A 23,228-nucleotide genomic window follows, 5' to 3' on the forward strand; every position below is an offset into this window, starting at 1 on the left:
AGAGATCAAGATCAGTGGGACGGAGCATCCAGCGATGTTATCTGGAAGGCTAAGATCTCATGCCTTCTAGATGAGCATGATCTCAAGATGTATGTCGATAGTGTGGTAGTTGTACCCGTTGTTGCAAATCCGCTCAAGAAGTACAAGGCTAAGATGGTGAAGGCCAAGCAGTTGATGCTCGACGGAGTAAGGGATCACGTTGTATGTCACATTGTTGGCAAAGGGACAGCCAAAGAGATGTGGGATGCCTTGGCTACGTTATATCAAGGATCTTCTGAGCAATGGAAGATGTACCTAGAGGAGAAGATGAGATCAGCGAGTATGCAGAAAGGGGAACGCATTCATCTGTTCCTATCAAAGCTTAAGGAATTCTAAGATCAGTTGACAGTTGTAGGATCATCACCTCAGCCTACAGAGATGGTGAGGTTAGCCCTGAATTCAATCTCTGAAGAATGGCAAGTATTTGTCCAAAGTATCCTGAGCAGAGAGAAATTGTTGGATTGGGAAGGAATGTGGGTCGCTCTTCAACAGGAAGAGGTGAGGCGAGACTTAGTCAAGTGCAAACTTGATGGCAACAGCAACAGTGGGACTAAGCCCAAAGAGGAGGAGGAGAATGCAGCCCTTGCATCAAAGGGACAGCAGGAGCAGCGGAAGAAGAAGAAGAAGGACATTTCTAAGATCAAATGTTTATGGTGTGGTGAATTTGGTCACTACGCTATGCAGTGTCCTTGCAAGAAGAATGATGAGGACAGAAACATGTTCCGCAACCCTTGCATCAAAGGGGCAGCAGGACCAGCGGAAGAAGAAGGATGTTTCTAAGATCAAATGTTTCTAGTGTGGTGAATTTGGTCACTACACTACGCAGTGTCCTCGCAAGAAGAAGGACAAGGACGAGAAACATGATCCACAGGCTGCAACCACAAAGATCGAGGAGGAGTTTCCCACGATTGCCCAGATACCTCCAGGGGAGAGGTGGGGTGATCTAGTACTGTAGTTCGAAAGAACTGCAGATGGGCAGGGTCCATTGAGGAGTCCACCTCATGGATCAATACCTTGCTACGGGAGCCCATAACAGAAGTAGCAGGATGGACCAATGTCAGTTGGTGAAAAAGATGTCGAAGTGACAGTTACAGTGGCTAGGAGCACCAAAGACTAAGCAGTGCAGGGCAGAGTTGGCAGCAGTGCAGTTGGTACAGTGCAGAGTCAACAGCGACGCAGAGACTTCAACGGGTCAGCGTAGAGACTAGCAGCAGTCAGAACTCCAACAACAGATGCATCATGTTGAACACCTTTGGTTCAGTATTTTGGATGTTTTTTTGTTGCAACAACAGCAGAGTTGTAGTGCAGATGCAGTTGACAGCAGCATGCAGAGTCAGCAGCAGCACAGATGCAGCATTTGCGCAGTAGTTGGTGGGCAGTGATGTCAGACATCAGCAGCGCAGAGGGAGATGTTATAGAGTCAGGGTGATGCTTCAGCAAGTTGCATTACTAGAGCACATTCCTCGCTAAGAGGGAGTGTTGATTTCTAGTAGCATCGAATGTGCTCTAAGCCTCAAAATTTGCAGTGATAGTAGGACACATGTATTCCAGAATACCCAGAAATCATTTTGGAAAATTCCACCCGGAGACAGTTTTATTAAAATAATTAATTATTTTTAATGGATGCCTAAGTCTAAACTTACGAAATTAAAATAATTAAAGGGTATTAATTAAACTGGGGATGAAACTTCTAGAAGAAGACGAGGATCAAGTCAAAATGATATGATCCATTGATTAGAATATAATTTGGGCCGTTGATTACTCAACGAGAAGATTATAAATACTTCGAAGGGCAATTGGAAAACACATCGAGTGAGAGATTAGAGATCGATTTTCTCAAGAGAGCAGCGCAGCAGTTGTCGGAGAAGGTGATCGAGGAGATTTCTTGCAGTGGGGGGCAGAAATAATTTTCCAAAGGAAGTTTTCATAATCTGGAGAGTGCAACGCAGAGAGGGCAAAGAGTAGTTCGGAGAGGCAACGCTGGGCCACACAGAGGCAACATAGAGCTACGCTGTGGCAACGCAGAGCTTCAGAGGGAGTTTGTATTTTTGTTGGGGAACAGTCGGGATCTAGTGCCAGAGCCGAGGTGTGAAACTGGGAGTCCAGAGGGCCGAAGTTTCCAGTGTGTAGAGGATCGAGAGGAGGTGCAACGCAGTCCCATCAGAAGTGACACAGTAACTACGTGGGTGTGATGCAGTACTACGCAAAGGCAGTGCAGAGGCTCATCTCCAACGCAAATTAGTGTCGGATTTCCCAGTGACAAGGTGAGATCATCTCACTATCTTTTTGTCCAGTTAGATCTCTGTATAGGATTGCCAGTTTGGGCATCCAAAGAATTGTACTCAGAAATTACTACATAATAATATAAACCCTCAATTGTTCCACCAATTTTCCCACATTGGATTTTTTCGGGGACATTTGTCCAAAAACAACAATGTCACTTGTGTGTGTTATTTCTTTCTTGCTAGGTTCTTGTTTCCGCATATTATTTAAGTTGTGAAGGTTGCAGTTGCATTTATTTTGACGTTTAGCATATAACACTGTAAATAACTTGAGTGAGTAGGAGAAATATAATCAGTTGCTGCAGTAGTGATTCAGGGATTCCGAATTTTCACATAGATAACATTTCAAAATTATCTTCAACAAATTAGGGCACAATTTAGCATAGCCTAGAATCAATAATTTCATACATTAGACATTCAAAAAATAGATATTCAACAATAAACTACACTTACAAAATAACATGCAAGATTTCCATCCATTAGACCAAAGAATAGCTCCAAAGAACATCCAAAATAAACTCCAAAAAACAAAATTCATCCAAATATCGTCAAACATTCACAAAAAAATTAAGTGCGAGTTCCTCTAAGGAGGCCAAAATTCCAATATGGGAAGATGAGAGATCATAATGACATGATCTCTTATTCATATGTGTTCTACTAAGGCCTATTTAACCTATAAGCCCCTAAAATAATAAAACAATGGGCAAACTACAAGAAAGGTCACAAGTTGACCTTGTAGATCTCATAAAAACATAAATATCTCCACACTTGTGAGCCAAAGTGACGTAATTTTTGATGTCCTGCTATCAAATTCCCATTCTAGGGCTTGTGTTGGGGGTCTTGAGAGCCATGATAAATGTAGAGGCCCTCTAAGATCGTGCTCTAGGGGTTGGCCCATAGATCTCTAGTAAAATCCTCTGTGGTCCCCAGTTTTGCGCTTGGGGCACAAACATGGGTCTCATGGGTCTTTAGGTGGTGAATAATCTTGATTTTTCTCCAAGGTTGAGGGCACTGAAGATGGTGTTGGCCCTCCCATGTCTCAAGGCATGAGACAAACCTCATATGGGCCCTGGATCAACTGCCTGACCCTGTAGTATTGTTAAGCCAGTTGGGGGCATGATGGTCCAGGTGCATCATCCCATAAATGATATAGGGCAAAGAGCAAGAATTTTGTGGGTGTTGAAGGTGCCCATGGATATGAATGATGCTCTGCAACTGTCCGGAGTCCCATGGCTCTCAACACATCACATGTGGGTGTCAATATGTCCCTCTAGAGGACCTGGACCCCAGTTAACTTGTTAAGACCTATAGATGGAACCACCTACCAATTACACACAATATCTAGTGCTACAACTTTCACCATTAGGTACATTTATCATTATTGCATGTAAGTGAACCAAGCTTGAAATAAATGGGAAAATTAACACTTCATATAAAACTTCTCGTCCAAAATTGGGGCCTTAGTCACGTAATGGTGTAAGCTCCCTAGGTAGGAGTGGTTAATAGAAGATCCTATTAGGTGTTCTCAACCCCCAAGGGAAAATGACATGTCTTTGGTCCACCCTTCAATCGATAGGTTCCATGTAAATAATGATGGAAAAGAGGGAAAAGACTTCATGTCCACGTGCCATGGTCAAAAGGACTGGCTATGATGGAGTTCCTCATCTTGGGTATTTAGATTTGAGGAAGGAACAATCATGGATGCATGAGTTACCTCGGCCTTTGTCTTTCCAACCCTCTAAATGTCTTTTGTTTTTTCTTGATTTTTCTTTGTATTACTACTCGTAGCTCAAGGAGTGAGAACTTGCTTTGTATGATGTAGAGCAGTTATTACCCACTTAAGGATGGGGCAGTTCATCACCCATTAGGAGTCGAGACTTGCAAGGGTTCCTTGTCATCTATGAGATAGGGCAACATTGGCCCAAGAATCGAGTGATGGCCATATGAATGAGGTATAGCTCATGCTTGGCTTTTTCCCACGTGCTAATTTGTATGTCCCAGCCATCTTTTGCATTTTGATTTTCCTTTTGTTTTTCTTGTGGCCATCATATGCTCTTTTAGTTTCTTTTAGTTGCATCAACCTCCTAAGGTGCATTTCTAGGCCCTATCCGGGTATGAGGGTGTGTGGGTGCCAAATCCCAGAGAACTAATGGTCAGTTGAACCCGAAGAAGGGAGGTGGAATGGGAGCTTGTAATGTAAGATGGAAAGCGATAAGTATGGAATAGGGAGAGATGGGGCTATGCTATCTCAATCATGGCTTTCCATGTAGTGCCCCTCCTATACCCATTAGGCCATTAAAGGAGGTCCCAATGGACTAGGATTGAAAATTAACCCCCCATTTAAGGTGACAGAACAAGATCATGACCAAGACCTTTCTTTCTTCCAAGTTACCCCATAATCCATGTCAAAATGCCGAAATACAAACAAGCATAAGCACCCGATTGCAAAATGAATAAAGTACCTTTTGATTAGAAGCCCACCTTCCAACATGTGCTCTTGGCAAATGGGTGAGGGGAAATATGATTGATGCAAGTGGCAGTGACATGAATGGCACATCACATTAGCTACAAGGTGGTTGTCAGAAGTTGTTGGCTACTAGCTGGAAGAGAAGAATAAGAAAAAAAAATCTCCTAAGGGTCACCCACTTTTGGTGGGTAACAGGGCCAACAATAGCAATGGCATCACAAATCGACTGCCAAAATGGATTGTTTCTTGTGATGTTGAGAGGTAAGTCACTCCAAAAAAGACACCTCCCCATAACCTTGTCTGTTTTTTGCTTCTCCCTTTTTTATCACTAATTTGATGGAAGGTTGTGCTCCAACTCCGGTTCGTGGAACAAGAAACATGAGGACCTCTCGACAAGGGTAGTCATGGAGCGCCTCCCACTACCCTCAATGGTAGATAACCCTGAAGATTTATCTGCTTGTTTGGCCTTATTTGCAACTGCCTTTGCTTTCTTTATTTCATTTGCATTAATTGCATCATGTACAACTCTCATAATCTTTGGGCTAAATTTTTTACAAATCCTAACTTCTCTGCTATAGATTTTAGCTAAATGGAATTTCAACCTCAAAACCCCTCTTGTCATGTATTGGCCACATAATTTGCAATGTAGTTTTTGTCGATTGTCACCTACAAGTTCCCCAGCCAAAATGGGTCCAAAGCCTTTGGCATATTTGCAATGGAAGTGGATAACTTCAAAATTCAAACCTAAGGCACAACAAACACAAGAAAATGACATTAAACCCCCACTAGAAAAAAAATAATCTATTGATTTAATAAATCAATTATCAAATATTTAGAAAATTATATTAGATCATTAACAACTAAAAATGACAATAGGAGGGTGGAAAACAAATTGATTCAAGCTGGCTATCCCATTTCTATAAAAAAATTAAAAACCCTTACATTGTTTTATGGGCATGAAAATCATGGCAAAATGTAGGCAAGCAAGCAAACAAAAATCGATGAAAAGAAAGCATTAAGATAGTGAGGTTTAGATGCATATTTGTCAATGGAAACTTCACCACAATTTTGGCAAATGAAGCTCACTCCTTCGATTCCTCCAAAATCAACAAGGATGCCCGCGAACCCTTATCCTCCCTTCTCCAATAGCTTAGAAAAAAATGAAGGAGAGAAAAGACAAATCGGGCTCTTTAATCCACCCTTCACGCCGACATGGTGATTTTTCCTATCAAGTAGCGATAAATTGGAAAAATTCGTGATTTTTAAGAGGGGATTCATCATTTTGCTGAAAAAACTATGATTTTTAAAAAAAAGATCAATTTATCGCTAATTTTTTCAATCCGCGAGTTACAACCATCTCTGCTCGCGACGTAACTTGGCCACAAATCATTCTCTTGGGGCCATTTGCAAGCTACAATACAATAAACTAACCCTGCCACGCCCCAAGCTCCCAAGCCTTTGCATCTTGAGTGCCAGCATCATGAGCTCTCAAGCCTCTGCAGCTTGGGCGTTTGCAACTTGAGCTCCTAAGCCCTGTGTCTACGCCCCAATCCTTTGCATCTCGAGCTTCATGCAATAAGCCATGGCCATTGACTCTACTCTACAGACCTTTATCTTTCTCAACATTTCCACGAAGGGGTTTTCTATGCCCAAGTTTGCCATTTATGCAAAGGGTTTTCTTACCTGAGTTTTTCTGGCCTAAAATTTGCCATTCTCAACATACCCACGAAAGGTTTTGAAGGATTTTGAACTGAAAGTTGCAAGTGGGACGGCTAATCATTGCAAAGAAATATTTTTTGGAGCTCCATATTTTTCCTCCACAAGTGATAATAACCTAGAACAAAGTATAGCTTTGCAATTATAGCTATGGATAAGGACTTCACATTTTGGATGTCCCAGGTCAAAAATTTATTGTAGTGGGTTGACCTGTTTGAGCATGAAAATACAGAACTCCGAGCCAAGGTGGTAGACCTCAAACAATTGGTCTCTGAGATGAAACAAAACGAAAATATCCATTTACAAAACCCATTGATAGACTCTCCCACATCAAGAACCTACAAAATGAAATGCAGTCACAATAGACACTTTTTGAACAGGACGCAAAAACACAGCATCGGCACTTAACTCTTGTGTTGAAGTTGTTCGTAAAAGAGAAACAAGAGAACAACCCCCCACCCCCAGCTCACAATGGTTGAGGGGGTTGTACAAGCAAAATTGAACAAGGAGTGCCTCTGTCATACCCGAGAGCTTAATCTAACAGTACATGGGTTGCCCCCTCCAGTGGCTCCATTGGATCCTCTTCAGCTAGGTACATCTTTCCAAGCAAAGCTAGGTACATCTTCGGAGGCAAAGCGAGAGGGCCTTGAGCAGTCCGGGAGGCAGGACAACTTGCAGTAACAAGATTTCGAGGCTAGATGAATTTCCAGAGAGTAGCAGTGTGCATTTCCCAAAGGCAATGCAAATAGCCTAGAGGAGTGTGAGTTGCCTGGAGATGACCGGATCGAGTCGCAAAGGGAGACAGTTAATCTCCAAATTATTTTGCCAATGGAGATCAATATTTCTCAGAGGTTTGCCATTCTACGACAACTAGTTGTAATTCTCCTCAATTATTGAATAATAATAAACCCTCATCTATTGCACTGGTTTTCCCTTCGAGGTTTTTCCAAGGACTATTGTCCAAAATTAACGATGTCATATTTTTATGTGCGTGTGCATTATTTTCTCTGTTCCGTATATTATCTTTCACAGCGTATTTCATTTGTGAAGATTGCAATATTCATTAAATCATTATTTGTCGTAAAGTAAATTACAGAAGACAAATAATCACCAGTAGATAGAAGATTAAATTCCAAGTGATTGCAATCGTGGAAATTTCACACTCCATTGGTTGCTAGAATTGTAAAGGTGTATTTTGGTCTTCCCCAAGCATGCTTCATGACGCGATCGGGTCCCATGACCTCCTTTTCCAGATAAAGACACATGCGAGTACTATGCAGAGCCCACCCCTAATTCATGGGTACCACTAGGCATGGTCTTGCAGACAGGAGACAAGGTCCAATAATGTCAGAGGCTCGGGGGATGTGACGTGTTTTAAACAAGACTACCTCTAGAGCCAAGTCACATTGGTTTCTTCAAATGACCACGCCAGATTTCTATGGGTGTGGATCCATCAAAGAAACCCCCTACTCTTGGGCAAATACATTGCAGTTTGCTACTTTCCACCTGCCACATCGCACTTCACAACTCATTAGGACACTGAGGGATAACCTTTCCTTGACCTCAATGCAGACATCTCCCACTACTCCTCTCTCGAAGACATCATCCTTCTAGGAGATTTTAACGCACGCACCAAAGACTTGTAGATACCCATCCATGATAGAGCAAATGATGCACTTTTCATTCAGGAGTTGAAGCTAGCATCAGTGGGTCTGTTGAAATTAGCAAGAAAAGTGATTCCTTGATTTGTGCCTTAATTCAAGGAGTCAAAGTCGAGTTCCTTTTTTGTGCATGCTCGAGTTCCTAAAATTTAGGAGTGTCCCTAAAAATTAGGATAATTTAGGTTGCACTTAAATCATGTGTTTGAAATTGAAGGTCAAGTTCTTAATTTTCTAGTGTGAGTTAAATGAGGAAAAACACAAGTGGTTGAGTTTCAAGTGGTTGACTTGAAATAGGACGAGTTGCATGAGCAATTAACTCGTGCTAACTCAATTAATCACAAAATTATTCCTTAATTAGAAAACTCACTAATTTTAACCATTCAAATTGCCTTTAAAAGGAGGAATGAAGGCACAAGTTTAATCATTGTTTTGGTGAGCACAAGTTGGTGAGACCAAGCAATAGGAAGCACAAGTTTGTGCGTGGATCTTGTGAGAGGAAGAGTGTGCAAGAGAAGCTTGTGCACAAGATTGATAGAGGAGCAGAGATCAGTATTCTTGCAGATGTTTTCAAGCCTAGTTTAAGGCTGAGAGAAGGTTGTATTCTCTATTGAAACAGTGTATTGTAAGAGATCAATTGCTCAATTTTTGCTATCAATAAAATTCTCATCAAGCAAAGGATTTTCCCAGTTGAGTTCCCTAGAAATACAATGTGTTTTATTGTGTGACTATGCTTTTATTTATGTTCCTAATTCCGCTGCAAATTGAGTAGAAAAATTTTGTGTTTGTAAGAAAAGAAAGTGTTTTTCAGATTGTTCTTATTAGTAGATTAGGATCTCGTGGAAATTCTATAGGTTCATAGGAGCTCGCAGGATAGACATAGACCCCTCACAAGTTACGAGAGATACTTCTTATAGCTAGGGGAATCTCATGGGCTACTGATCTTGAACGGGCTCCTTGTTTCCCTGATTCAGGTGATTTGCCCTGCTTTTCTCATAGCAGTGGAGCTAGTGTAGTTGAGTATGTCTTGGCCAACCAAGACCTCCTCCCCCAAATCCAACACTTCTTAGTCTCCCGCCTCACTTTGGCTAACCACACTCTCCTCGCCTTCTCCCTCTCTACATCCCCTTCTCCTCTCCTCGTAACCACTCCCACCCCTTTATCCACCATACCACCTTCCTTTTTGATAGAGATTATGCGAATGCATACAATACTCACCTCAAGGCGTTCCTCCCTCCCATCTCTAACTTTAGATCCTTAGACACAACCACAACTAAATACGACACTTTCCAAGGCCCTCATGGAAGTAGCCCTCGACTCCTACTCCCATTCCACTCACAAGTCTCGCCCTCAAACTACCCTCGAGACTTGTAAATCGTTGGTTTGATGATGAGTGCAAATCTTGCATAAACGTCTATGCCTCACGCTTACGCATGACCCATCTTCCTCCCCTAACCTGCACAAAGCTTACCATAGACTACTTTGGCACACAAAACAAACATTCCTCCCCCAAGAAAGACGGGAACTTTGTGACACTCTCTGCCACACTGCGAAAGCTTTTTGGCATGCCCTCTTTCCTAGACATCACGCCATCTCTCTCACCCTTAACCCCCATACCATGTTCTCCCACACCACCTACCTTTACAATATCCCTTGACAACCCCCACCTGTATCCCCTCCCATTCCACTTTATGCCACCTCTTCTCTGAAATGGCAATTAGGAAAGCAACTAGAGCTTTGAGTAATGCAAAGCAGTTGACGAGGATGGGTTTCAAGCCAAATTCCTCAAGCATGCCATTCAATCGCTTGACTCATATATTGCAAATATTTTTAACCATGTGGTTTGTTCATGATTCATCCCCTCCTAGACAAGACACATTATCCATCCGATCCACAAATCTAGGAGCAATGTTGATCCAAATAACTACATAACTATCATGGTGGACCACACATTCTCCAAGCTTTATGCCACAATTCTACACCAATGGCTTTCTGAGGAACTAGAGAATCGACATCTCGAGCTAGAGGACAAGCAGACTTTCGCCCAGACTAGCATACGATTGAACACATCTCCACACTCAGATCCATCATTGAGGAGGCCTGTCATCACTCTTCATGGGTTTATAGTTGCTTTGTAGATTTTCATAAAGCTTTTGACATAGTTTTGAGGGAGGCATTATTCCAAAGACTCCACGACATTGGCATATCAGAGACACTCTTAACAACTATCATGAGATTCTATGAGTCAATGTTGGGGCCACTCAAGATGGCCCATGGTCTCTAAAACTTCATTCAAAGTACCATTAGAGTGAAGCAGGGGTATTCCCTCTCTAACTCTCTTTGGGATTTATATTGATGAGCTTAAATCTTTCCTCCATGAGCACATACAGGAGGGTGATGGCTACCTACTGCACCATGTTTCGATCTCCTTACTCCTCTTCGCTAATGACTTAGTCTTTTTGGCCTTTACTCCTAAAGGATTATAGAGACAGATTGACATGTTGGCCAGTTTCTGTGACCTTCAACAACTTAAGGTCAATTTGGGAGAACCAAGGTTTTAATCTTCAATGCCTCAAAGAATTCTATTGTAGACCTACACTTTTATTGTTGCAGGACAGGGATTGAGATCACCACATCTTACACCTACTTGGGGGTACTATTCACAGGGCCCAGATTTGGAATGCAGCACACGCTTGGACCTCGACTTAGCAAAGGTTACAATGCCCTAGCCCTCATCAAGCGACAATGCTTCAAAACACAGTTCCAAGACATCGCATCCAAGATCCACCTCATGGAGGCCATTATTAGACCCATGATCCTCTATGGCTTTGAGCTCTGGGGACCCAGTTTACTACAATCAGATTGTGCCTCGATGGAGACAATCCAAACCCTGCTCAAATGCAGAGTTCTGCAACCCATTACTCAGGCAAAGTTCGATGTCCACCCATTTCGCCTTAAGGTCCTTTTCCGCTTGGTCTCTTTCCTCCATCAAGTTAGGGCTTACAGATATTCTACCACCAAGAGAGAGAGATACCCCTATCTTGAACTTTGGAGGCCATCACTTTGGCTACCCACTCAGGTTGTGCTCATGGATGGTTCGCAGAAGCATCTCAGCTCCTTCAATCAATAACCATCTCCCCAGAGCACCTTCCTCCATTTAGTTTCTCCCTTGACGGACCAGCACATCTCTTATTGACTTGGAAAACACTGAATCAGGCCATCAGAGAGGATATCTATAAATTATACATTCAAGTCACTTAGACATCCCCCTTGGTGAGCCTTGGCTCAAAGATGTCCATCTACCTATAGCAATTTTTGGAGCTGCAAGATTGGCCTCATCGTTCGCCCCCCTTATACTCGCAAGCCCTAGATGCACTCACTTAGGATGCCACTGGGGTAGTTTCAAGTTGGGTCCCATCAACTTTGAGTGGAGATAGATCACCATATACCATGATCTGATAGGGTCTTCTAGTTGTGCCACGTACAAGAGCCAGAGACCGAGATGCACCTCATTTTTCGATGCCCCATATACTATGATATCAGAAGATGATATCATTGCTTATACAAAGATTTTGAAGGATTCCTCTCTACCTTCTTCCAATATCCTGACCAAATATGCCTAGCCCTCTTCATCAAGGAAATATTTTGACACATCTCGAGTTTGTAATTTGTAGCTCGGGCAAGTACTTCTGCACAGGGCTTGTGTATAGGCATGCAAAATTCGCCCACATCTCCTTCAAACACTTGCTCTAGGTTGAGCAAGTTGCTCATGTAGCTTAGCCTAAGTTTAACTTAGGAAAAAGGACATAATAAACATGTTGGCTTCTTGAGCTAATAAAACTAAGGAAAAGTAAAGTAATTTACTTTAATAAGTTTTAATCTTAGCCATTGATCTCAAGTGAGGCGAGATCTAGTCTCCACCATCAATCACTTTGAGATTAGGGTTAGGGTTAGGGTTTTGGCTCAATGCAAAGTTCTAAAAGTAAAAGCCAAGGAGAGGGAGAAGACATACAACAACAGTACAAGACTGAGAGTAGCATCTTAGTGAGTGTGTGTTGGGTGCGAGAGAGTACAAAGAGGATAGAGATCTAGATCTGCAGGGAGATAAACATTGATTTAGGGTAGATCTGTTGGATCAGATCAAGGGTTATTTTTGTATCTGTATTTTCTCAGTTGGGCCATTAACCCAGGATGGGAGCCCAAGTAGGTTTCGAGTTTTATTAATGATGAATTGATTTATTGGGCAGAAATTTGTTTGTGATTCATGTGATTCAGATCGTTAATTGCTTTTGCTAAAAAAAATTGTTAAGATTCTAGCCATGTGTTTATTCAGTGATCTTTTACTGGGAATTAAATATCGAGTGTTGGGCTTTGGAAAAAATAACATGGTATCAGAGTTGAAACTCTAAATTGATCTTGGAATCACAAATGTCAGTTCATATTGAATCACCGGAGCCAATTTCAGCCAAAATTGTAAGAAGGAAAAAAAATTTAAGGGTCAAAGTAAATCAGTCGAATGGTTGAGAGCAAATTTTTTTTTACAGTACGAAATTTTTTTAGCACAATTTAAAAACAAAAACAAAAAAAGGAGATCTGAGAGGGCCAATAGGTCTAACGACCCACCCAGCCACCGAAGTAACCAACAGTTGCCAAACCGACCAACCCGCAGGGGGAACGGCTACTAGTCAACCAGCCGCCAAAGTCAAACAGACAAGCCAGTAGCAATCGGCAATAATTGCAGAGGCCGTCGAGGGTAGAGATCGAGCAACAAGCCACAAAGGGAGCAGAGAAACCGACAACAACGAAAAGCAGTCTGAGTTGTGTCATGGAGGTTGGCATAGCATAGGTTTATGGCTCGATAGGTGAGGTCGTAGAGGAGTCGGGGCTGACAGGGTTTCCAGGTAGAGGTAGAGGTGGAGAAACCAACGGACACAACCAAGCCATTGCCACAAGAGGGAACAACACGAGTGTGAGGTCAGTCACAGGCTAGCCAAAAGTGAATGTGAGGAAGCAGGTGGCAATCGTAAGGGTTGTTAGGGAAACCATCAATGATCAGGTCGAGTAACTGGCCGCCAAGTAATTTTTCAGCCAAGTGTCAAAGAAGTGATTAGCGAAAGCAAGTGCTCAGTGGTAGGACAGGGCACAGCGCTAATTGAAGCAGTTAGCCGACAAGGACAACAAAGCGAGCAACAAGAGTCGTCGAAAGAATCTCATAGTCATCGTTGCCAGACAGTCAACCCACAAGGTGAAGGTGAAACGGGGATCCGTCAAGGCAACGCAAGTTGTCACAAGTCGAAGTGGTGGCAATGGCTATCTGGTCACTAGACAAGCCGCGAAGAGACCAAGGGTTGTGGGTTAGTGAGGGCACGGCAAGGAAAATATGAACGATTTAAATTATTCTTTTGTTATAGACAAACATTTTAGTCTATTTACACACCTAAGCTTGCATCTATAACTATGAATGATTTAAATGTGTATGCACAAGCTTGCATTGTTATGTCTACATGGATTCATAAATTAATGACAGGGCAACGAAGAAATTGGTATCATAGCATTAGAATGTTGATTTCAAGCCAATTTGATGACCATTGACTAGCTACGTTTCAGAATGATATGAGATCATAATTTTAAGTTAGTGGAAGCAATTTAGATACTCTACCACCTCAACAGTGTTAAGGGGGTGGTGGGGTATGTTACATGGTATGTACTTGTACTTCATCTTATCTATATATAAAAGTGTTCTAGCTGTCCAAATTTTGTGTACTTACAGATTTGAATTTCAGCTTATATTAGCTTCATGATTAAACAGTTTCTAGTGCTCTTTATTCTTTGCTGATTTGACATAAAATTGAACAGAATTTGGTAAGTAAACTAACAAACACCTAGAAGCTAAGCAAGCAGATTTAATGCTGCGATAATCTGTTGTTATAAGTCATTTTCAGATCTGTAATTTAATAGGGAAGTATGCCCTAAGGAATGAAACATTGTTGCAATTTTTTTTCCAAAGGAAAAATCGAACTTTTTATGAAGTATATAAAAAGTTACATAGCATATGCATAAAGCATTCCAGAAGCAGAAAGATCACCCATGAGGGCAAGACTGTCCAAAAGCAACCTGTGCATTCAGCCACAGACATAGTCACAAAAATATAGAGTGTCCAGTACCAAAGACCTCCCCATGCAGGGAGAAAACAGCCCATAATATGCCAAAAGTTATAAGGCTGTCTCAAAAATAAACATATACAGAGCATAATCACCAGATAGTAACAAAAGTATACCAAGTACAACATGAGCTGCTGATATAAGAGGAGTAAACCAAAAAGATGTCAAGAAAAAGCAGATTTTATAAATTGTAAGGCCTGTTGTCCAACACACGGACTGCACCATCCTCTGTCTCAGTTATGCGCCACGAGTCCAGATCCTGCTGAAGGCCCTCCTTAGATAGGAGGTCCGCTGTAGTGTTCCGTTCCCTGTAGATATGGCACACATTAATAAGAACAAATGATAATTTTAATAATTGAATTTCTTCTAGGATAGGGATCAAAACATGACTTCGACATCTCTGAGTGTTGTTGAACCAGTTAATGACATTCATGGAGTCACCGAAAATTTGAACTGAACCAATTCCCAAGTGAATGAGCCAGCATAAAAGATATTTTAGTGAGAGTAACTCAGCAAAGTTGTTTGTTCCAGAACCAATGCCCACTGAAGATTTTAAGGATCTGTTGTCGTTTATATGGATAACCAGTCCTGAACCACACCTGTTCTGTGCATGCAAGGCCCCGTCAAAATAAGCCCATGGGATATCATGTCTAATCTGTTCAGTATTGATGTTTCTGATTGTCTGAGTGTGATCAGAGGAGGGGAGAAGAGAGTAGATCAAAGCACATTTTGCAGCAATCAGAGAGGGGGAGGAGGATACTTCCTTAAAAATACCTTTATTCCTTGCTAGCCAGATCCCCCAAGAGATAATCAAGGGCAAGTTCCTAATGTTTTCCTCTGAAGCAGAAGTCCACCAACTTTTCCAAGCTTCCCCGCAACTTTCCCCATTCCATATTGTTCTTATGCCTAATAGGGACAGAGTAAATTCCCAAACTTTGAGAGAGAAACGACATTTGAGGAATAAGTGGCAAGAAGATTCTTCAGAGTCTTTGCACAAGATACACCATCCAGGCCCATGTTTATTCCTCCTTTGTAAATTGTCCCATGTAGGCACTTTGTTCTTTCGTATACACCAGAAAAACAATCTGGTTTTTGCTGGACAATTCAGTTTCCAGAGAGACTTGCTCCACCAATCCTGGGCCCCCCATCCCCTTCGATTCATCAAGAAGTCATAGCCAAACTTTGGGGAGTAATACCCTGTCTGAGCATGTACCCATCGAAGGGTGTCTGGGCAGCCCTTAATCCTGACATTTATATGGTGGAGCTCCTGTAAGTAGTTATGCCACTCATGCCACCATTGGGGTTCAATTTGCATATCCTCAGCCAATTTCCACCCCTGATGCCAAATTGTAGTTGTCTCAATCTTTGATATCTGGTTAATGAAGACAAATCCTTTTGCATGTAAAGAGTCCATAATCCCTCTAGAGAGAGCATATGCCTCATTGCACCCCACCCATGGATCAATGCCGATTTTACATTTTTCCCCGTTGCCAACCTGCCAAGCAAGACCTTCTTCCACAATCTTGAAGGAATCAATTGCTGCCTTCCAGATGGCAGATGCTTTTGAAAAGTCTTTCCCAGGCCTACGGATCCATTCATCCAAGGGGATCGGATCAATGTATTTCCTTTTTACCACCACTGTCCATAGGTTGTATTCTGTCAGGAGCCTCCACCCGGATTTTGCTGCTAGGGAGGAAGCAAAAAGTTGTAGGTCCTTTATACCCCATCCCCCCCACTCCTTTGGCCGAGCAATTCTGTCCCATGCAACCCATGGAAGGACAACATCCTCCTTTGACCCTGCCCAGAGGAATCGGCTACAAAGTTTTCTAATGTTGGACAAGATGCCTTTAGGAGCCCAAGTGAGAGCAATCCAGTACACAGGGATGGCAATTAGGACTGATTTGATCTTCCTTCTCTGGACAACCATTTGAAACTCCAAAGATTAATACGTTTCTCAATTTTTGACAACAACCAATTCCAGTCCTGTTTTTTGTAGGAGTCAGGTTTCAGATAGAATCCAAAGTATTTTAGATTTTCCCCCTTAGGAAGGACTTCATAGGGGAGAAGGGTAGTGATTCTTTCCAAGTCAGTGCCTGAGAGTCCTTCATAGGCTATTGAGGATTTTTGGGAGTTTATGCTCATTCCAGTAGCCTCTAGAAACAGGTCCAAAGAGCACTTCAGCTAGTGGACATCTTCCCGTGACCCGTTACTGAAAAGAAGAATATCATCCACAAAGAGCAAGTGGGAGATGAACAGGTTTGTTGCTATTTCAATTCCTTTGAGGTCTCCTCTTCTCTTGGCCGAAATAAGTAACTGACTTAGCCCTTCCGCAGCTAATAGGAACAAGAGAGGGGATAGGGGACAACCTTGCCTAAGCCCTCTCTAACTGTGGAAAAAGGGAGAGGCCGCCCCATTGATGAGAACAGCAAAGGACACATTAGAGATGCAGCCCATAATCCAGTTGATAAAGCCAATATTGAAACCCAGATGTGTTAACAAGAGTCTCAGGTATATCCAACTGATCCTATCATATGCTTTTGACAAGTCAATTTTTACAATCATGCCTTTCTTCTTTGACTTCTTTATACCGTGCATTGATTCTTGGGCCACCCCAATAGCTTCATGAATTTGCCTGCCATCCAGAAAGCCAAACTGTTCTTTTGGGATGTTGCTAGAGAGTATAGGTTTCAACCTAATAGCAATAGTTTTTGCTATGATTTTGTAAATACAGTTGCACAGGGAGATAGGTCTGAAATCTTCAAAAGATGCTGGGGAGTCTGCTTTTGGGATTAGAGCAAGAAAGGTTGTATTAAAAGGTTCATGGATAAAACCTCTGATCCTTGAAATCTTCCACCACCCCAACTATCTCTTCCCCAAACAGATCAAAAAAGTGTTGGAAGAACTCCACTGTCCAACCATCAGACCCTGAACTCTTATCTTTTTGCATAGTCTTTAAAGCATTTTCAACTTCAAATTTCGAAATAGGGGCCATTATCCTCTCATTTTCTTCCTCCTCAACATATCTGGGATAGAGTTGGGCCACCTAGATCACCTCAGCTATTGTTGCATCCTCAGGACTTTGAATAAGTTTTTGAAATGATCCCTTCCCGTAGCATCCAGTTCATTAAAAGATTTACCCATACCCCCATCAGGCCTAGGCAATTTCCAAATGGTATTTGAGTTTTTTCTCCCCTTTGCATAGTTTTGAAAAACTTTAGTGTTTTCATCCCCGGCTGAGAGCCAAATGGCTCGGCTTTTTATTCTCCATTGTTCTTCAATATCATTTAAAATCTCCCTCCTCCTAGTTTCCATAATTTTTATCCTGTCCCTCTTCTCCTCTGTCTCATAACCATCTTCTTCCGGACTTTCCAAACTTTCCAGTTCCTCCCCAATCCCACGGAGATCAGCTTCTTCCCTTATTTGTTTCTCTTTGGCCCAGGTAATGGTCTCCTTTTTCGATCTTTTCAGATTATTCATAAGGGACTGAGCATATGAGAAATAATCGGTCCTATCCAGTGGTCTCCAGGTTTCATTTACTAAGCTAATAAAGCCAGGGTCCTTAAGCCATCCAGGGTTAAATTTGAAAGGGGATCCTGGCTTCCTGTTGGGTCCCAACAACTCCATTAAAATGGGGAAACGATTTGATCTCCCCCATAACCCACCCATTGCCTAAAACCTATGTTTTGGCTTGCAAAACCTTCATTCAGAAGAAACTGGTCCAGTCCCTTGGCCACCCTAGCCTCCCCTACTCTCCTGTTCCTCCACGTGGAGGAGTTTTTTATTAAATTGGAACCAATGAGGCGGCCTTCTCTAAGTTTGTTCACTAAAAAGTCAGCATGGGGGTCTGCTTGAGCCAAGGGGCCCCAGGTTTCAGACACGCCTAAAGAGAAGCTGAAATCACCTCGCACCACCGAATTGGGGGCATGCATAAAAGACTTAGAGAATAAATTATTCCAGAAAGGTATCCTCTCCTGGGACAAGCCAAAGATATTAACAAGAGTGAGATCAGTAGCTAATTCAATCGAGAACGCCTCAACTCCTGAAACCAGATCAGATCCCCAGGAATTATCCAATTTTAGGACAATGTCTTTGAGACCCAGTGCTAGACCCTCTAATCTTCCTTTTGCATCGGCAGTCACAAAAGTCCAACCTGACAGCATTTTCTTAAGAGAATTCATAACAGGTTCACCCGGACCCAATGTCTCTTGGAGCATAATCACTTCAGGTTTGTATTTAAGAAAAAGGGATTTTAGAGCTAGCTTCTATGGGTGCTAGCAAACCCTCGACAACTGGAGGACAACAAGATCATTTTGAAACAGTGGCAGGGATCTGCACTGCTCTAAGCGCCCCTTTAAGGGATAATTGCTTCCCATGAGCTATGTCTATCTTAGCTTTTAATTGGGCCTTTGACAAATCAATCTTCCTTCCCCTAGTTTTCCTAGGCCTGTCAGGCTCAGGGAGACATCCCAATCTACCCAAGGGCTCGACAGACAGGGCCTTTTTGTCCCTCAGACGGAGGTTGTAGGGAATTTTTTCAATTGATAAGGCAGGGATGGAGGTTATAACGTTGTCCATTGCCAGGGAGAGATTGTCTAAGCAAGCAGACTCATTCACAAGAGGCTTGGAGGGACCAAGCTTAGGAATAGCATTTAATAAAAAATGTAGAGAATCATGAAAAGAGGTTGGGGCTCGAGTAACAGTACCCACCAAGACTGGTGCAATATTCATAGATCCCTGAAGGTCCTGAGAGTGGATCACCTCCGGCACTTAGTGGGGCTCCTGATGAGCATATGTTCCACGATCCCCTCCATCGGCAGCAGCGCCACGTCCTGCTTAAGCTCTGCCTCTTCCATTTGAACCTGTTCTTCCCCTTCAAACTATGTCTGGCCTTCATTCCTGAAGTTTCCCCTTTGCCTACGCCTCCTCTTAATGCCCAAAGGACAATCTCTAGCCAGATTACCATGTTTGTGGCATCTATGGCACCTAAAGGGCAAGTGTTCATAATCAATAATCTGGTAGTAAGAGTGTATGTCGATCTGCGACTGAATTTTATCTACCAAACCTTCCCTTGGGTCTAAACGTACCAGGATACGAGCCATTTTCTTGCACTTTGTTGCCTGAAAGGACATGTCCGCTTCCAAATAGAGACCCAAGTTGCCCCCGATAGCCCTGAAGACATCCTTTGTCCATAGATGTGAAGGTAATGCTGGAAATCGCACCCAGACCGGGATCTCTTCCACCCTTTCACGTTGTCGTCAAAAAGGGGCGTCCATCGCTTAAAGAGAATCAGCGCAATACCAAATCCCCCATTTCGGGCTAAAACCCATTTAAGGGTCTCACTATTGGTAAACCTGACCATAAGCCACCCCTTGGTCAAAGTGATCACCTCCACCTCTTTGTCTAGTGCCTCGCCCCATGATTTCTCAATCCATTCATAGATATATTGAGCTGAAAAGAATTTTCCTCGCGCTCTGCCCACCAAAATGCACTCGGAGGCCGCCATAGCCCGATCAATCTGAATGTCTACCCCTAGTACCAGATTTGGGCATTCTAATTTCTTTTTAATGATTTTACTTTTCTTTCACTTTATGCCCGGGTGTCGTCCATTCTCTGCTGAGCTTGTGAGGGACAACACCTCCCGGTCATGATCTTCCTCCTCTTCTCTACCTGTTCCTAACCGATAGGTGAAGCCCTAGGTGCCTGTAGAAGCTCCTCAGGCTCTAAGGCAAAGCCCTGTAGGAAAACCCCCACCTCCTGGGCTGATAGTTGAATAGGAATTTCGTTAATGAAGCCTTTGAAGGTTGTATGCGAGTTGTTTTGTTCCCCCTCTTCCACACTTGGCAAGACACTAGTAATGCCTCCTTGTTGAGACCATTCTCCCTGAGGGTAGGCTCCACCTTGTGATGCTTCCAAATCATGTGTTTGCTCAGCGAAAGACCTCGAGGATGATGGATGGCATTCCAAACCCTGGCTGGAAAAAGCACAGTTGTAGTTTTTCCCCATAACCAACTCGTTCAACCTCCCACAATGATTCAAACAAGCTTTCAACCCTACATTCTTTCCCAATCCACTACTGAAGACAATGTCCTCCAACCCTCCCGACAAGAAACCAAAGGCATGGGTTTGCAAAGAGTTTGCAGTACTTATATGGGATACCACAGTTCTCTCATCAGTCTGAACCGCTGCGAAATCAGCAACCTTCAAGCCTTCCTACACGCTGATGTCAGGACCACAAGAAACCGCTCCAAAACCACTGGACTCAACAGTGCCCAAAGACCCAAATCCATCCATCGGACTCCACGACAGCCTTTTGACTCCCCTCTTGCCATCTAGAGATCTAGCTGGAAGAGACACCTTGGCCAGGTTGTGCTTAGTTGGCTCCAGACCCCAAACTGTTAGAATATCCTCTGCCTCCGCCTCCAGATTGACAAACTCCATAAGTTTGACCATAGTGCTTGTCCGGTAACTGAAATGGTAACAGTAACTGAAAGGGTAAACGGGAAAACCACTAAACTACTCACTGCTATTGAAAGATGCCTGTGCGCGAGAACCTTGAAGGGAGATGCCACAACTGTCGAGCAAGCAGTGAATATGCAAAACAAGAAAGCGAGGATCTCCAAGCAGGGGAGGAATGTCCAAGTGTTTCAGAAAGGCACTAGGTGGCTGGCTACGGCCGCCATTCGTACACCTTCCACAGGACCTCGGCATTCCCAATGAGTTGCTCCTTTGAAACCCTAACCAGGGTCCTTCTCTTCGAATTCATCACATCCCTCTCAGATGTAAAAACTTATCCCTCTCATGTACCAAATACCTAAAAGATATTCCAAACATTGTTGCAATGAAGTACACTTATTCGGTGTTCACTTTCTTGGGCTGCCTTGTTTATTTGGTTGAATAGAAGTGAAGTATTTGCCACTGTAAATTAATATTTCAGATTCAGTCATAAGGTTGAAAGTTCATAGAAAATAGATCTAGGAAACCTCAATTTTGAGATGAAATTTCTGAATTTGCATTAATTGTAAAGCATCTGAAATTTCTATAGAAGCCAAAACACCCAACTACTTTGCTTGTCCCTAAAGTAATGACCAAAAATGTCAAGTCTATGACACAAATGAGAACAAAATCTCATTGAATTTGTTGCAAAGTAGTGTTATACAAATGGCCAAGAAAGAATGAAACAAAAGAGACAGGTTCTTGCCAACTTCATTATAAAGTAGGAAGATGGAACAGACGGCAACTGAATAGAATAAAAAACTATGTCAAGCCTATGATTCTTGAGAGACTAAAACAAGCAAACATGCATGTAAAGGTAAAGAAACTACAACCATCAATTGTAGAACGAAAGCTAAACAGAACTTTGAAATATCATATCGAGTCACTATTGATTATTCCAATGCCATGGTATCCACCTTCATTGAATTGCATATCTATATCTAAATTATGATTTTCTTATAGACAAACATTTTAGCCTAAATACAATTGGTGCCATACGCCATTTAGCCCTGTGGATGTGATAAAAGCATTTTACTCACATCTCTTTTCGGCTCCACAGATGATTTGGAGAGTGTATTGACTATTATGACTAAAAAGGTAGACCATGATGATTGAAAATCTGTAAGATGATAATGTGGCATACAAGCTTGCACCCCACAGCGAGAATATGGTACCTAATAATAATAATCAGGGAGTTGGGTTTGATGCCTGAGCTTCCCCCACTCAAAATAAATAAAATATGATGATTTGGAGAGTGTATTGACTATTATGACTAATAAGGTAGACCATGATGATTGAAAATCTGTAAGATGATAATGTGGCATACAAGCTTGCACCCCACAGCGAGAATATGGTACCTAATAATAATAATCAGGGAGTTGGGTTTGATGCCTGAGCTTCACCCACTCAAAATAAATAAAATATATACTCGTTGAAATGGAGAACCTCGGCCTCAATGCGTAGGGCTATGTGTACGTACCAACATGTATTTATAGTCATAATCAAAATAAGAACACAACAAAGCTGAAGCTCGAGATTTTATGCATGCGAGGAAACAGGTCCTACCTGACAATGCAAGGTTGTGGTACGCCCCAGCTGCAATTGCAGTAATTTTCACGTCTTGATGTTGTTTTACGTTATCAAAATTTGTATTGCCGGATGGATTTTCTTTCTCTCTTCCATCCATTTCTATAGGAACCTTTACAGGGAAAAGCTCATCTGTAACCCTACCGGTCCCTAGACGCCCAAACATACCTTTTCCCCATGCATAAACACATCCATCCCCTGCCACCCAACATGAGAAAAAGCAACCCAAATCACAATTTTATCATGTGTGTGTCAAACCAGTGAATTCGCCCGGATAATTTAATGACCCGCCTCTAGAATTGCAGCAATCTGACAAAACATTACATTGAAAAAAAGAAACATAGATTTTGACGGGGTAGATTGATGTACCAGTTAGTACCAGATTGTGAGATTCTCCCACCGATATCTGTTTAACTTTCGTAGCAGAACGTTCAGCTCCTGTCCTTCCAACAACATCCATCTTTGTAAGCAGATGCCCGACTGAATTACTACCACCAAGTCTTAGCAAGACAGAGTTTAGATGACAGGAAGTTTTAATAAGAAACGGGAACTTCACGAGTCACATTTATCGACCAATGATACGAAAGAGCAGAGGGTTCGGCTAAGTGATGAGGGTGTTCTTTTGGGATAAAGTTATTTTTTTATAAAGTTATGGGAATAGGTGAGTACTGGTTTCTTATCATTGTCTTTTTAGTGGGATTACCGAATAGAGGAAAGAGAGGGTGTGAGAGTTTGCTTTGTAAAGTTATTTTTCTATAAAGTTATGGGAATATGTTAGCATTAGTTTTTTCGTATTGTTTTTTCAGCTAGGGGATTGTTGGAAGGT

The 23,228-nt window shown here is 42.3% G+C and overlaps 1 protein-coding gene across 3 annotated transcripts in view; it reads right to left on the bottom strand.

Annotated features, from left to right (window-relative positions):
• LOC149262325 (ultraviolet-B receptor UVR8-like) overlaps positions 1 to 23,020 on the bottom strand; it is a 128,592-nt gene extending 105,572 nt beyond the window's left edge. Inside the window, exons 1-2 of one of the 3 annotated variants that reach the window (XM_089384052.1) lie at positions 22,772 to 23,020; positions 22,382 to 22,600 (exon numbers count right to left, since the gene is read on the bottom strand). In XM_089384052.1, the coding sequence (XP_089240178.1) occupies positions 22,382 to 22,600; positions 22,772 to 22,862 (310 nt within the window). In that variant the 5' untranslated portion in view covers positions 22,863 to 23,020. The remainder of the gene's footprint in view (positions 1 to 22,381; positions 22,601 to 22,771) is intronic. The other 2 variants (XM_089384062.1, XM_089384071.1) reach the window with 2 other exon arrangements.
• Between the last annotated feature and the right edge of the window lie 208 nt (positions 23,021 to 23,228).

This window comes from Pinus tabuliformis, chromosome 6 (assembly GCF_031772625.1).
Source record: "Pinus tabuliformis cultivar Carrire ecotype Pingquan chromosome 6, CPIR1, whole genome shotgun sequence".
Lineage (NCBI taxonomy): Eukaryota > Viridiplantae > Streptophyta > Pinopsida > Pinales > Pinaceae > Pinus > Pinus tabuliformis.